Source organism: Eschrichtius robustus, chromosome 11 (genome assembly GCF_028021215.1).
Source record: "Eschrichtius robustus isolate mEscRob2 chromosome 11, mEscRob2.pri, whole genome shotgun sequence".
Classification (NCBI taxonomy): domain Eukaryota; kingdom Metazoa; phylum Chordata; class Mammalia; order Artiodactyla; family Eschrichtiidae; genus Eschrichtius; species Eschrichtius robustus.
The window spans coordinates 112,200,562-112,215,601 of NC_090834.1; the positions used below are offsets into that span (position 1 = coordinate 112,200,562).

Consider the following 15,040-nt stretch of genomic DNA (forward strand, 5'->3'; position numbering starts at 1 on the left):
CACAACTACTGAAGCCCGCGCGCCTGGAGCCTGTGCTCTGCAGCAAAGAGTAGACCCTGCTCGCCACAGCTAGAGAAAGCCTGCGTGCAGCAACGAAGACCCAACGCAGCCAAAAATAAATTAATTTTAAAAAATAATAAAAATAATGAAAGATAATATCAAACTATTAACTGAAATCGGCCATACCCCTGGGACCTGGACCATTTTTGACCTATTAAATATAGGCAGCTGGGGAAACAGGTTGAGAAGTTTATTCTAGTCAGTAGCTATAATTGGACTTCTGGCCATGGGTATAATATACGTGGTTAAATTTCTGCTGTTTTGTATCAGCAGGCAAATAGATGTATGTACAAAAAAATGAAGTTTTTTTTCCTGTATGTAACTACAAAATAAAGTCTTATCCTGAAGCTCAGCTGACCATGGAAACTGAACGGACCACGTCAGAGGAATATAACTGAGGTTCCCCATTTCTCAATTGTTTTGTTCAAATGAGGCCAAGTATCTGCTTGCTGTTTTCCTCTTCCGTGGAAGGAGGCCTCTGGGGATGGTCCTCCTCAGCTCCGAGGGACCCATAATCCACGTGCAGCTAATGGTGCCTCTGACTAAGTGAGATACCCACACAGTAAGACTGACGAGCAGTGCTTTTTGTGAAAGAGTTTAATCAAAAGGGGGGAATGTGAAAGGATTTTAATCTGAAATGGAACAGAAGGATGTGAAATGGAGAATCTCTTGCGCATGCACCCTCAGAAAACATGTACTCTCAGAAAACAAAGATGGTGGGACTGATTTCCCATAAATGCTTGATTTACGAGAGATCGAAATTTATCCTCCAACCAGTGAGCACCTGCCAGGAATCTCTCCGCATCTTGGAACCACTTGCTGCATGGTCCCTAATTGGATTTTCCCCTTTTGCACTCTTTGCCCAAAGGAGCAACCCACCCCAAGCCTTCAGTGAACTCACCTGTAGCTTGCTTCAGTATGTGCGTCCCGAATTGCAGTTTCTCTTCTGTTCCCAAATAAACTCTTTTTCTGGTAACTGGAGTTTGCCTTAGTTTACCTCCTTTCTTTTAGGTTGAAAGAAACCCCAGTCCACACCTTACTAGCCAGGTAACCTTGGGTTAGTCACCTCACCCTTCCCATCATCAGTGTCCTCTTCTGTGCACTGAGCAGGAGGGAAGCACCCTCCCTGCTAGAGTTGCTGTGGGTATAAAATGTGGGAAATTGCCTGTCACATGGGGACCTTGCTAGTACAGGAGGTGTTGGAATTTAGGCGTGTGGCTTGATTGGGTGGGGAAAATGGGACTCGGTCTGTTAAGCTGGCAGTGACAGCTGCTGCAAGAGAGAGCAGTTGGTGTGTGTGGTCTACACAGAAGGTGCTGGTGGACATAATTGTTAGACAATGGAGACTTTAATTATGTAGCCAAATTGTAGTTGGTTTCAGTGTGTAACCAGTTTGGCAGTAGGTGTCAGTATCCATTCCTATTCTTTGACCCAGAAATCCTACAATCACAATCCTACTATTGCCATATAAAGAATTACTTGGGATTGGAAGCCATGTAAACTGAGATGTGTTCATGTAGATGTTATCAGAAGTATATCCTGGGGGGGAAACTTCAGTATTTAACAACTGGTAAAAGGTAAGTATATTAGCTCTTAAAATGTTGTCATCAGATGTTATTTTGAAGACCTGCCTGTCTCATGTTTTGCATTTGTAATATATGAAAAAGCAGAATATAAGCTTGGGAATCGGACTTCCCTGGTGGTGCAGTGGTTAAGAATCCGCCTGCCAATGCAAGGGACATGGGTTCAAGCCCTGGTCCAGGAAGATCCCACATGCCGCGGAGCAACTAAGCCTGTGCTCCACAACTACTGAGCCTGCACTCTAGAGCCCGCGAGCCACAACTACTGAGCCCGCGTGCCACAAGTACTGAAGCCTGCGAGCCTAGAGCCTGTGCTCCGCAAGAAGAGAAGCCACCGCAACGAGAAGGCCGCGCACCGCAACAAAGAGTAGTCCTTGCTCACTGCAGCTAGAGAAAACCCACGCGCAGCAACGAAGAACCAACGCGGCCAAAAATAAATAAATAAATAAATTTATTTATTTAAAAAAAGAAAAAAAGAAAGCTTGGGAATAGCCCGGGTGCGGCTGTATGCATGCAGCAGATTGCGGAGGAGCTAAGCTGGGAGGTGTAGGAATTCGGGTTTCTGTGTGGAGTGACTTTGGACTCAGCAGAAGGCGATGGGGACTGTTGGAGGGTTTTTCCTCCCCTGATTTTCATTTGTTTCCTTAACTCATTTAGCTTTTGAAAAAGATAATGTGACATTTATGTAGTATTTCAAATTTTTAAAGTAATTACAATGTTTTATTTTGAAACAGAATTACCTAAGAAAGATGCACTTAAAACAATTGTAGTTCATAAATTCCAATTGGAGCTGTATTTCCTAACTGTGAAGGGTTATTGTTCTTTTCTTTGACCCTGAAGCACTGATTAAGGGGTTTGGCCTTTGCTCAGATACCTAAGAATGAGGTATCGACCAGTTGTCAGCCTGAAACCACCCTTCAGAGGGGGATCTGAAGTGGATTTACTACATCTAGGACTAAGGAAACGTGATCACCAAACCTGACTGCTTTTAGCTCTGCATTTAGATAGGGCTTTGAAATTGTACTAATATCAAGTTCTATTTAAGTCATAAATGTCTTAGAACCCACCTTTAATATTTATAGGTAGAAAGTCACCTAATCTGGAGATAATCTTTTTTTATATGTCTCTTGTAAAAGTGGGATCATAATTGAGTGTATTATATGATGTTTTTACACAAGTACTGCATCTTCAGTGTAGAAGTAGTAGAACATACAGAATAAACAAAATTTTAAAATCGTTCTGTGAGTTAGGGTTTGAAAGACAATGTGAGCACCAGTAAATTCTTTGAATTGCTCTAAAATAATTGGCCTAGCATAAATAAATGTTCCTGTTTCTAAAACTTATTGTAGGCATAAGACAAGTTAAAATTGATGAATTGTTTTTATTCTGAAGTCTGGTCATTTTAGTGCCAGCAAGAGAAATTTTTTATGAGTAAATGTGCTTGCACTGAAAGGCGTATAAGTTTTTAATTTGATGAGTTTTGACAAGTGTATATATCCAAGTAACCAGTACCCCATTCAAGGTCTTTTTTTTTTTTTAATGCTTTCCTTTTTTTTTTTTTTTTTAAACTTTTATTTATTTATTTATTTATTTTTAATTTATGGCTATGTTGGGTCTTCGTTTCTGTGCGAAGGCCTTCTCCAGCTGTGGCAAGCGGGGGCCACTCTTCATCGCGGTGCGCGGGCCTCTCACCATCGCGGCCTCTCTTGTTGCGGAGCACAGGCTCCAGACACGCAGGCTCAGTAGTTGTGGCTCACGGGCCCAGCTGCTCCGCAGCATGTGGGATCTTCCCAGACCAGGGCTCGAACCCGTGTCCCCTGCATTAGCAGGCAGATTCTCAACCGCTGCGCCACCAGGGAAGCCCCCATTCAAGGTCTTGATATTTCCATCACCCCAGAACAGTCCCTCCTGCCCCTCCTTACGAGGTCCTCGTCCCCCACTGAAAATCACTGTGAAAAGAGTACATTTGAAAATTTTTTTGTTTGTGAATATTTAGTAATGTTAATTCTTTTCTGATTTGTAGGAGATAAAAACATTCAGATGGCAGATAACAGGTAAGCCAAAATGGACTTTGTTTATTGGAGTTTAAATTTTAGTTGGTGAGCAAGAGGCAAGCCTTATCTCTGTAAACATCATTAGGTGGCTGCAGCTGATGGCTCTTTTTTCCTCTCTGTGTTTTTGAGCCCATGAAGAACTTGCTTTAGATGTGAAAAGTGTGTCATATATTGGTACTAAAAACCTTTGTGTTTTTAGAGACTGTGTGTGGCTGTCCCACAGAGCCACTGTGGGCACTGTGACCTAACAGCTTGGCAAGGCGGCTTTTTTTAATAACGGTGAGGGAAGTATTTCATAGGTAACATGTGTGTGTCTGTAGTTGTCTTCTGCTCAAATCTGAAGTTACTGTGGAGACACCTCTTAATATGTTAAGTAAGAAAAACGCCCTTGTGCTATTGATCTTTGAAACTTTTTTTAGAGTAATACTTTTTAAATATATTGTTTTAGTTTTTCAGATGGGGTTCCTTCAGATTCCTTGGAAGCTGCTAAAAATGCAAGTAATACAGGTCAGTTCACTGCACACGGGAAAGTGAACCGTTGGAGAGTTTGCATGCAGAGCAGGGAGGCTCCTACTCAGACCTCGGAGGTCAAGTGAATAGCACAGTGCACCTCTGCCTGCCGCCTCTCGCCGTTAGCGCTGGTTACCAGGCGCTCAGGCTTTTTTCACCTGTGCCTTTACTTCTCTTCCCGTGATTATTCTGAAGCACGTCCCAGATATCATATCGTTTTGATATGATCATAAATTCATAGATATATTACTCTTTCTCCATTTTCTTTTTTTGAAAAAAATTAATTTATTTATTTATTTTTGGCTGTGTTGGATCTTCATTGCTGCGCGCGGGCTTTCTCTAGTTGCTGTGAGCGGGGGCTACCCTTCGTTGCGGTGCTCAGGCTTCTCGTTGCGGTGGCTTCTCTTGTTGCGGAGCACGAGCTCTAGAGCGCAGGCTCAGTAGTTGTGGTGCGCAGGCTTAGTTGTTCCACGGCATATAGGATCTTCCTGGACCAGGGCTCGAACCCGTGTCCCCTGCATTGGCAGGCGGGTTCTCAACCATTGCGCCTCCAGGTAAGGCCCTTTCCTCCATTTTCAAGTATTTATCTATACTTGTTTTTCCCTCTGAACTGTTTGAAAGCAAGTTGTGGATATTCTGGCTTTTTCTTCCTAAAACAATTTAGTATACATTTCCTAAAAACTAGGATAAAGTCTCATAACCACAGTGCCATTACCACAACCAAGAAATTTAATGTTGGTCCAGTACTATTAGCTAATGTACAGTCATGTTCATATTTTCCTGGTTTTCTCAGCAATTCTTTTACCGCCGTACCCCACACTCAAATCCAGGGCTGGCCAAGGATCATGTATCGCGTTTAGTTCTGTCCCCTTTATTCTAGAGTTATCCCCCCACCTTTTGTACCCTTCCTCGCAGGGACACAGCAGCAGGCTGTGTGCTCCAGCTGTCTTGTAGAATGCCCACACTCTGGATGGGTCTGGTGGTTTTCTCCTCACTAGATTCAGGGTAAATGTCTTGGCAGGACGAGCACGTAGGCGACCTGATGGAGTGGGAATGCAGTTAGGCCCGTGACGGGCCTCCCGAGAGTGATGACGTGGTGAAGACAGTGTCTGCCGGGCTCTGCCCTTAGGGTCCTTGTAGTAAGGAAGCTGTCGGGCACCCTGCGGGAATCCTGTTCTCCCTAAGAGTCCTACGTAGGGATTCGGGCACCACTGACGATCCTTGCTGAATCCGTGATGACATTGGTGGTCACCAAAGGGTGTTTTTCTAATTCTGTCAATCTGACTAACATATTACATCTATTAAAGAAATACTTCCCTACTCCCCCGCTACCCCGTTTTAATGTTACTATAGACTCATGGATTAGCTTTTTATTCAGTGTTAAATCATTTGCCATCATTATTCTTTTTTTTTAATAAGTTAATTTTTTATACAGCAGGTTCATATTAGTCATCCATTTTATACACATCAGTGTATATACATGTCAATCCCAGTCTCCCAATTCATCACACCACCACCACCACCCCCCGCCGCTTTCCCCCCTTGGTGTCCATACGTTTGTTCTCTACATCTGTGTCTCAATTTCTGCCCTGCAAACCGGTTCATCTGTACCATTTTTCTAGGTTCCACATATATTTGTTAATATACGATATTTGTTTTTCTCTTTCTGACTTCACTCTGTATGACAGTCTCTAGATCCATCCACATCTCTACAAAGGACCCAATTTCATTCCTTTTTATGGCTGAGTAATACTCCATTGTATACATGTACCACATCTTCTTTATCCATTCGTCTGTCGATGGACACATAGGTTGCTTCCATGTCCTGGCTATTGTAAATAGTGCTGCAATGAACAGTGGGGTGATGTGTCTTTTTTTTTTTTTTTTTTTTTTAATTATGTATTTATTTATTTATTTTTGGCTGCATCGGGTCTTCGTTGCTGCGCGCGGGCTTTCTCTAGTTGTGGAGATGGGGCTTCTCATTGCGGTGGCTCCTCTTGTTGCGGAGCTTGGGCTCTAGGTGCATGGGCTTCAGTAGTTGTGGCATGCAGGCTCAGTAGTTGTGGCACACGGGCTTAGTTGCTCTGTGGCATGTGGGATCTTCCCAGACCAGGGCTCGAACCGGTGTCCCCTGCACTGGCAGGCGGATTCTTAACCACTGCGCCACCAGGGAAGCCCTGATGTGTCTTTTTGAATTATGGTTTTCTCTGGGTATATGCCCAGTAGTGGGATTGCTGGGTCATACGGTAATTCTGTTTTTAGTTTTTTAGGGGACCTCCATACTGTTCTCCATAGTTGCTATATCAATTCACATTCTCGCCGACAGTGCAAGAGGGTTCCCTTTTCTCCACACCCTCTCCAGCGTTTGTTGTTTGTAGATTTTCTGATGATGCCGATTCTAACTGGTGTGAGGTGATACCTCATTGTAGTTTTGATTTGCATTTCTCTAATAATCAGTGATGTTGAGCAGCTTTTCATGTGCTTCTTGGCCATCTGTATATCTTCTTTGGAGAAATGTCTATTTAGGTCTTCTGCCCATTTTTGGATTGGGTTGTTTGTTTTTTTAATATTGAGCTGCATGACCTGTTTATATATTTTGGAGGTTAATCCTTTGTCCATTGATTGGTTTGCAAATATTTTCTCCCATTCTGAGGGTTGTCTTTTCGTCTTGTGTATGGTTTCCTTTGCTGGGCAAAAGCTTTCAAGTTTCATTAGGTCTCATTTGTTAATTTTTGTTTTTATTTCCATTACTCTATGAGGTGGATCAAAAAAGATCTTGCTGTGATTTATGTCAGAGTATTCTTCCTATGTTTTCCTCTAAGAGTTTTATAGTGTCCAGTCTTACATTTAGGTCTTTAATCCATTTTGAGTTTATTTTCGTGTATGGTGTTAGGGAGTATTCTAATTTTATTCTCTTACATGTAGCTGTCCAGTTTTCCCAGCACCACTTATTGAAGAGACTGTCTTTTCTCCATTGTATATCCTTGCCTCCCTTGTCATAGATTAGTTGAGCATAGGTGCATGGGTTTATCTCTGGGCTTTCTATCTTGTTCCACTGATCTATATTTCTGTTTTTGTGCCAGTACCATATTGTCTTGATTACTGTAGCTTTGTAGTATAGTCTGAAGTCCAGGAGCCAGATTCCTCCAGCTCCGTTTTTTTTCCCTGAAAACTGCTTTGGCTATTCGGGGTCTTTTGTGTCTCCATACAAATTTTAAGATTTTTTTGTTCTAGTTCTGTAAAAAATGCCACTGGTAATTTGATAGGGATTACACTGAATCTGTAGATTGCTTTGGGTAGTATAGTCATTTTCACAGTATTGATTCTTCCAATCCAAGAACATGGTATATCTCTCCATTTGTTGGTATCATCTTTAATTTCTTTCATCAGTGTCTTGTAGTTTTCTGCCTACAGGTCTTTTGTCTCCCTAGGTAGGTTTATTCCTAGGTATTTTATTCTTTTTGTTGCAGTGGTAAATGGGAGTGTTTACTTAATTTCTCTTTCAGATTTTTCATCACTAGTGTATAGGAATGCAAGAGATTTCTGTGCGTTAGTTTTGTATCCTGCTACTTTACCAAATTCATTGATTAGCTCTCGTAGTTTTCTGGTGGCATCTTTAGGATTCTCTACGTATAGTATCATGTCATCTGCAAACAGTGACAGTTTTACTTCTTCTTTTCCGATTTGTATTCCTTTTGTTTCTTTTTCTTCTCTGATTGCCGTGGCTAGGACTTCCAAAACTATGTTGAATACTAGTGGTGAGAGTGGACATCCTTGTCCTGTTCCTGACCTTAGTGGAAATGGTTTCAGTTTTTCACCATTGAGAATGATGTTTGCTGTAGGTTTGTCGTATATGGCCTTTATATGTTGAGGTAGGTTCCTTCTATGCCCACTTTCTGGAGAGTTTTTGTCATAAATGGTGTTGAATTTTGTCAAAAGCTTTTTCTGCATCTATTGAGATGATCATATGGCTTTTATTCTTCAATTTGTTAATATGGTGTATCACATTGATTGATTTGCGTATATTGAAGCATCCTTGCATCCCTGGGGTAAATCCCACTTGATCGTGGTGTATGATCCTTTTAATGTGTTGTTGGATTCTGTTTGCTAGTATTTTGTTGAGGATTTTTTTTCTTTATTTTTTTATTTATTTATGGCTGTGTTGGGTCTTCGTTTCTGTGCGAGGGCTTTCTCTAGTTGCGGCAAGCGGGGGCCACTCTTCATCGCGGTGCGCGGGCCTCTCACTATCGTGGCCTCTCTTGTTGCGGAGCACAGGCTCCAGACGCGCAGGCTCAGCAATTGTGGCTCACGGGCCTAGTCGCTCCGCGGCCTGTGGGATCTTCCCAGACCAGGGCTCGAACCCGTGTCCCCTGCACTGGCAGGCAGATTCTCAACCACTGCGCCACCAGGGAAGCCCCTGTTGAGGATTTTTGCATCTATATTCATCAGTGATATCGGTCTGTAATTTTCTTTTTTTGTAGTATCTTTGTCTGGTTTTGGTATCAGGGTGATGGTGGCTTCATAGAATGAGTTTGGGAGTGTTCCTTCCTCTGCAGTTTTTTGGAAGAGTTTGAGAAGGATGGGCGTTAGCTCTTCTCTAAATGTTTGATAGAATTCACCCGTGAAGCCATCTGGTCCTGAACTTTTGTTTGTTGGAAGATTTTTAATTACAGTTTCAATTTCATTACTTGTGATTGGTCTGTTCATATTTTCTATTTCTTCCTGGTTCAGTCTTGGAAGGTTATACCTCTCTAAGAATTTGTCCATTTCTTCCAGGTTGTCCATTTTATTGGCATAGAGTTGCTTGTAGTAGTCTCTTAGGATGCTTTGTATTTCTGCGGTGTTTGTTGTAACCTCTCCTTTTTCATTTCTCATTTTATTGATTTGAGTCCTCTCCCTCTTTTTCTTGATGAGTCTGGCTAATGGTTTATCAATTTCGTTTATCTTCTCAAAGAACCAGCTTTTAGTTTTATTGATCTTTGCTATTGTTTTCTTTATTTCTATTTCATTTGTTTCTGCTCTGATCTTTATGATTTCTTTCCTTCTGCTAACTTTGGGTTTTGTTTGTTCTTCTTTCTCTAGTTCCTTTAGGTGTGAGGTTAGATTGTTTATTTGAGATTTTTCTTGTTTCTTGAGGTAGGCTTGTATAGCTATAAACTTCTCTCTTAGAACAGCTTTTGCTGCATCCCATAGGTTTTGGATTGTTGTGTTTTCATTGTCATTTGTCTCTAGGTATTTTTTTTATTTCCTCTTTGATTTCTTCAGTGATCTCTTGGTTATTTAGTGATGTATTGTTTAGCCTCCATGTGTTTGTGTTTTTTACGTTTTTTTCCCTGGAATTGATTTCTAATCTCATAGCGTTGTGGTCAGAAAAGATGCTTGATATGATTTCAGTTTTCTTAAATTTACTGAGGTTTGATTTGTGACCCAAGATGTGATCTATCCTGGAGAATGTTCCATGTGCACTTGAGAAGAAAGTGTAATCTGCTGTTTTTGGATGGAATGTCCTATAAATATCAATTAAATCTATCTGGTCTATTGTGTCATTTAAAGCTTGTGTTTACTTACTGATGTTCTGTTTGGATGATCTGTCCATTAGTGTAAGTGAGGTGTTAAAGTCCCCCAGTATTATTGTGTTACTGTCGATTTCCTCTTTTATAGCTGTTAGCAGTTGCCTTATGTATTGAGGTGCTCCTATGTTAGGTGCATATATATTTATAATTGTTATATCTTCTTCTTGGATTGATCCCATGATCATTAGGTAGTGTCCTTCCTTGTCTCTTGTAACATTCTTTATTTTAAAGTCTATTTTATCTGATATGAGTATAGCTACTCCAGCTTTCTTTTGATTTCCATTTGCATGGAATATCTTTTTCCATCCCCTCACTTTCAGTCTGTATGTGTCCCTAGGTCTGAAGTGGGTCTCTTGTAGACAGCATATATATGGGTCTTGTTTTTGTATCCATTCAGCAAGCCTGTGTCTTTTGGTTGGAGCATTTAATCCATTCACGTTTAAGGTAATTATCGATATGTATGTTCTTATTGCCATTTTCTTACTTGTTTTGGGTTTGTTTTTGTAGGTCCTTTTCTTCTCTTGTGTTTCCCAGTTAGAGAAGTTCTTTTAGCATTTGCTGTAGAGCTGGTTTGGTGGTGCTGAATTCTCTTAGCTTTTGCTTGTCTGTAAAGCGTTTGATTTCTCCATCAAATCTGAATGAGATCCTTGCCAGGTAGAGTAATCTTGGTTGTAGGTTCTTCCCTTTCATCACTTTAAGTATATCATGCCACTCCCTTCTGGCTTGTAGAGTTTCTGCTGAGAAATCAGCTGTTAATCTTATGGGAGTTTCCTTGTATGTTATTTGTCACTTTTCCCTTGCTGCTTTCAATCATTTTTCTTTGTCTTTAATTTTTGCCAATTTGATTACTGTGTGTCTTGGCATGTTTCTCCTTGGGTTTACCCTGTATGGGACCCGCTGCGCTTCCTGGACTTCGGTGGCTATCTCCTTTCCCATGTTTGGGAAGTTTTCGACTATAATCTCTTCAAATATTTTCTCGAGTCCTTTCTCTCTCTCTTCTCCTTCTGGGACCCCTATAATGCGAATGTTGTTGCGTTTAATGTTGTGCCAGAGGTCTCTTAGGCTGTCTTCATTTCTCTTCATTCATTTTTCTTTAGTCTGTTCCGCAGCAGTGAATTCCACCATTCTGTCTTCCAGGTCACTTATCCGTTCTTCTGCCTCAGTTATTCTGCTATTGATTCCTTCTAGTGTAGTTTTCATTTCAGTTATTGTATTGGTCATCTCTGTTTGTTTGTTCTTTAATTCTTCTAGGTCTTTGTTAATCATTTCTTGCATCTTCTCGATCTTTGCCTCCATTCTTTTTCCGAGGTCCTGGATCATCTTCACTATCATTATTCTGAATTCTTTTTCTGGAAGGTTGTCTATCTCCACTTCATTTAGTTGTTTTTCTGGCGTTTTATCTTGTTTCTTCATCTGGTATATAGCCCTCTGCCTTTTCATCTTGTCTATCTTTCTGCGAATGTGGTTTTCATTCCACAGGCTGCAGGATTGTAGTTCTTCTTGCTTCTGCTGTCTGCCCTCTGGTGGATGAGGCTATCTGAGAGGCTTGTGCCAGTTTCCTGATGGGAGGGACTGGTGGTGGGTAGAGCTGGGTGTCGCTCAGGTGGGCAGAGCTCAGTAAAACTTTAATCCGCTTGTCTGCTGATGGGTGGGGCTTGGTTCCCTCCCTGTTGGTTGTTTGGCCTGAGGCGACCCAACACTCGAGCCTACCCGGGCTCTTTGGTGGGCTAATGGCAGACTCTGGGAGGGCTAACGCCAAGGAGTACTTCCCAGAACTTCTGCTGCCAGTGTCCTTGTCCTCACGGTGAGCCACAGCCATCCCCCGCCTCTGCAGGAGACCCTCCAACACTATCAGGTAGGTCCGGTTCAGTCTCCTATGGGGTCACTGCTCCTTCCCCTGGGTCCTGATGCACACATTACTTTGTGTGTGCCCTCCAAGAGTGGAGTCTCTGTTTCCCCCAGTCCTATCGAAGTTCTGCAGTCAAATCACGCTAGCTTTCAAAGTCTGATTCTCTAGGAATTCCTCCTCCCTTTGCCAGACCCCCGGGTTGGGAAGCCTGACGTGGAGCTCAGTACCTTCACTCCAGTGGGTGGACTTCTGCGATATAATTGTTCTCCAGTTTGTGAGTCACCCACCCAGCAGTTATGGGATTTGATTTTATTGTGATTGCGCCCCTCCTGCCGTCTCATTGTGGCTTCTCCTTTGTCTTTGGATGTGAGGTATCTTTTTGGTGAGTTCCAGTGTCTTCCTGTCGATCATTGTTAAGCAGTTAGTTGTGATTGTGGTGTTCTCGCAAGAGGGAGTGAGAGCACGTCCTTCTACTCCGCCATCTTCCCTTATTGTCCATCATTATTCTTTTTAGTGTGCAAATTGTCCCATTTGGCCAGTGGGGTCCCTTTAAGCTGGCTTCTATGTCCTTTTGCTACGTTCCCATCCATTTTGAGTTCTCTCTAGCTTTGTGGCATAGGCGATGTTCCATTTTCCCTTGAACTTTCCTTTCCCCAGACCTGGAATCTACATTTACGCAAGGAGCCCTGTATCTTTTAGTTGGGACAGAGATTTAAAAACCAAAATATAAATGCCATCTGCCATTATTTCTAGACCTTTCAGTGGCCAGAGCTAGAGATGTGTGTTTGTGTATATTTTTAGTATTTTCATACAGTTTTGTATATACAGTTACATATGTTTTATACACATACACAGTGCTTCATGTTAGTGATTGGGATTGTAGTTAAAAGGTAAAATTGAGTGCCTACTTGTTGTATTCAGCTTGCCCGCGTCACTGTCGTAGAAAAGGCGGGGGAGAACTCTAGGTCTGTGCTGCCTTTTGAGTCGGGTGAGGGCCCTAAGTTTGGGTTTCCATACAGTGTCGCTGAGAGGGAACCTTTTCAACACAGAGCCTGTGCCGCGAGCCAGGTGTGAGCCAGTCTGCGGCACAGGTGACCTCCCTCTCAGCATCATGTTTGTTCTTCGGGAGTCAGTACAGTGTGTGTGAGCTGTCGAGGTTGCAGGGCAGAGGGGCAGGGGTTCCTGGGAGGAGGCGGGTTTGGGCAGGAGGTCAAGGTGGGTGAAGGTGGAGGCAAAGAGCGCCTGCAAGGTCTGGTGCCCCCAGGGAGCTGGTGGGAGTCGCGCTTTCCTGAGCTGGGGCAGAAGTGTGTGCTGATTTACTGAGCCACGGGCACCTTGTCCCCGTCCTCGGCTTCCGGGAGGGAGGTAGGCTGCCTGAACTTAGCAAGTGACAGTGTCCTCAGTGGGGAGACTGGGGCTTCTACCGCTACGGTGAGAAGCAGAACTCCCCAGGTACCCTCGGTGTATTTATAACCATCCACTCGGGTGATTAACATAGAGTATCAAATGCCTTTAAAAATAAATATTTTTGAAACAGATGTTTTTAAGAAGCTACTTGCTATATTTACAAATTAAAGTAGATATGCAAAGGTAGTAGATAGGTGTTTGTGATTTTCGACTCTTGGCTGTTGTGGGGTGGGTGTATTTTAAAATTTTTGGCCTTGTTTTTTTTTAACTCTTAATAGAAAAGCTCGCGGACCAGGTGATGCAGAATCCTCAAGTTTTGGCAGCTTTACAGGAACGACTTGACAGTGTCTCCCACACTCCTTCAAGCTACATCGAGACGTAAGTATGCCGTGAGTGAGACGACGCAACTTTAAGAAACAAAGAAAAAACCTCTCCTGGTTCCTTAGACTAGGAATAAGTATGTTTTTCATTCAGTAGACCTTGCCTGCTGAGAGCCAGGCTCTGGGGTCCCGAAGGTGAGTGCTGGGGTCAGAGCCTGGTAGAGGCTACAGGCCTGTGGCCAGGGTAGTGCGGTGTGTCAAGTTATGGGCGAGTGTACGGTGCCAGCCTGTAGGGTGAGAGGCCTTCACAGGTCCCGTGAGCAGGCGGACTGGGGCGTCAGCAGGGGGCGGAGGTACAGGCACATGGGGGCAGTGCTTTCTCTTCATGGTGGCTCCTGGTTCGCTAAGAGACCCAGTCCGGCCCGGCTCACCTACGTGAGCCTGCAACAACGAAACGTGGCTTATTTGGACGAGGTCTGTGTCTTGGTTGTATTCACAGAGAACACCATAAGGATGCCCACCCTTCGAGCCCTTGGACCGCTCTTCTCGGGGCCTGGCTGTCTTCCTGCCGAGGACTGAGCTGCTCGGGGCTCCCCTCCTACAGCCAGTGCACGGCTGGCTCTCAGAGCATCACCCCGCACGCACGCTGGCTGTCCCGCGCGGGGCTGGGGATGTTGTCACAGAGCGGGCACGCTTGGCGTCTGCTCTGCCCGTAGAGAGGGTTCTTCGAGGGGGTGACCCAGTGGGGACGGTTCTGTGAAGTGTTTGCAGACTAGATCAGTGGGGTGTGGTGATGCTGGGTGCAGGTAGGAGAGCTGAGCATGAGTGGCGGTTTCTAGTTTCTGGCTTCAGAAACTGGGTGAATGGGCTGGCATTCGCTGAGAGGAAATGGAGGGGAGCAAGGTTTTGTGCGATAGAGTTAGTTCCATGTTCCGTGCTGTACGTGACGTGCCTGTTGTGGGGAGAAGAACGGTGTGTAGTTACTCTTACTGTTTGGAGGCTGGCTGGGGAGGATATCTGGGTTCGGTTGGCTTAGAGGTCCTTGCATTTTTACTCCATTAGGAAGATTTGAAAGTTCGGGCATAACGTTAGGTTGTGTAATTAATGTAGAAAAGAAGTACAGATGTTAATGTATTCAGTGTTATTAAATTCTTACTCTGCTTTTTCCTTGTTCCCTCACTAGCAGTAGTTGTAGAACGGTTTCTGTAGTTGGCAGTCTGTGGTGAAGGACCTTTGTCCAAACTGTGCCGTGGGTATGATTATACCAGGACAGGGTCCTTTGTGATTCAAGGCTTTTCCACTACAGTTGACCCTCTGTAGCCACGGGTTCCCTGGGTTGTGCATCTGCAGATTCAACCAACTGCAGATCAAAAATATTGGGGGAAAATTTTTCCAGAAAGTTCCAGAAAGCAAAACTTGAATTTGCCGCACGCCAGCAACTATTTACATAACATTTACATTGTATTAGGTATGGTAAGCAATCTAGTGATGATTTATAGTATATGGGAGGATGTGCTTAGTGTGCAAACACTGTATCATTTTATATAAGGGACTTGAGCACCCATGGATTTTGATATCCATAGGGTTCTCTGGAACCAGTCCCCCTTGATGGCTGTATTTTCTAAACAGTGCTGTGCTTGGGAGCTGCCTGGTACTGTATACCATTAGACTAATGCCAGCCCTGCCC

The 15,040-nt window shown here is 43.4% G+C and overlaps 1 protein-coding gene across 8 annotated transcripts in view; it reads left to right on the plus strand.

The window, feature by feature from the left end:
- The window catches only part of NAP1L4 (nucleosome assembly protein 1 like 4), a 65,745-nt gene that overhangs the window by 17,386 nt on the left and 33,319 nt on the right, over positions 1-15,040 (plus strand). For 7 of the 8 annotated variants that reach the window (XM_068554204.1, XM_068554202.1, XM_068554203.1 and 4 more), the window contains 3 exons: positions 3,664-3,694; positions 4,143-4,201; positions 13,312-13,411. In XM_068554204.1, the coding sequence (XP_068410305.1) occupies positions 3,681-3,694; positions 4,143-4,201; positions 13,312-13,411 (173 nt within the window). In that variant the 5' untranslated portion in view covers positions 3,664-3,680. The remainder of the gene's footprint in view (positions 1-3,663; positions 3,695-4,142; positions 4,202-13,311; positions 13,412-15,040) is intronic. The other variant, XM_068554207.1, reaches the window with a different exon arrangement.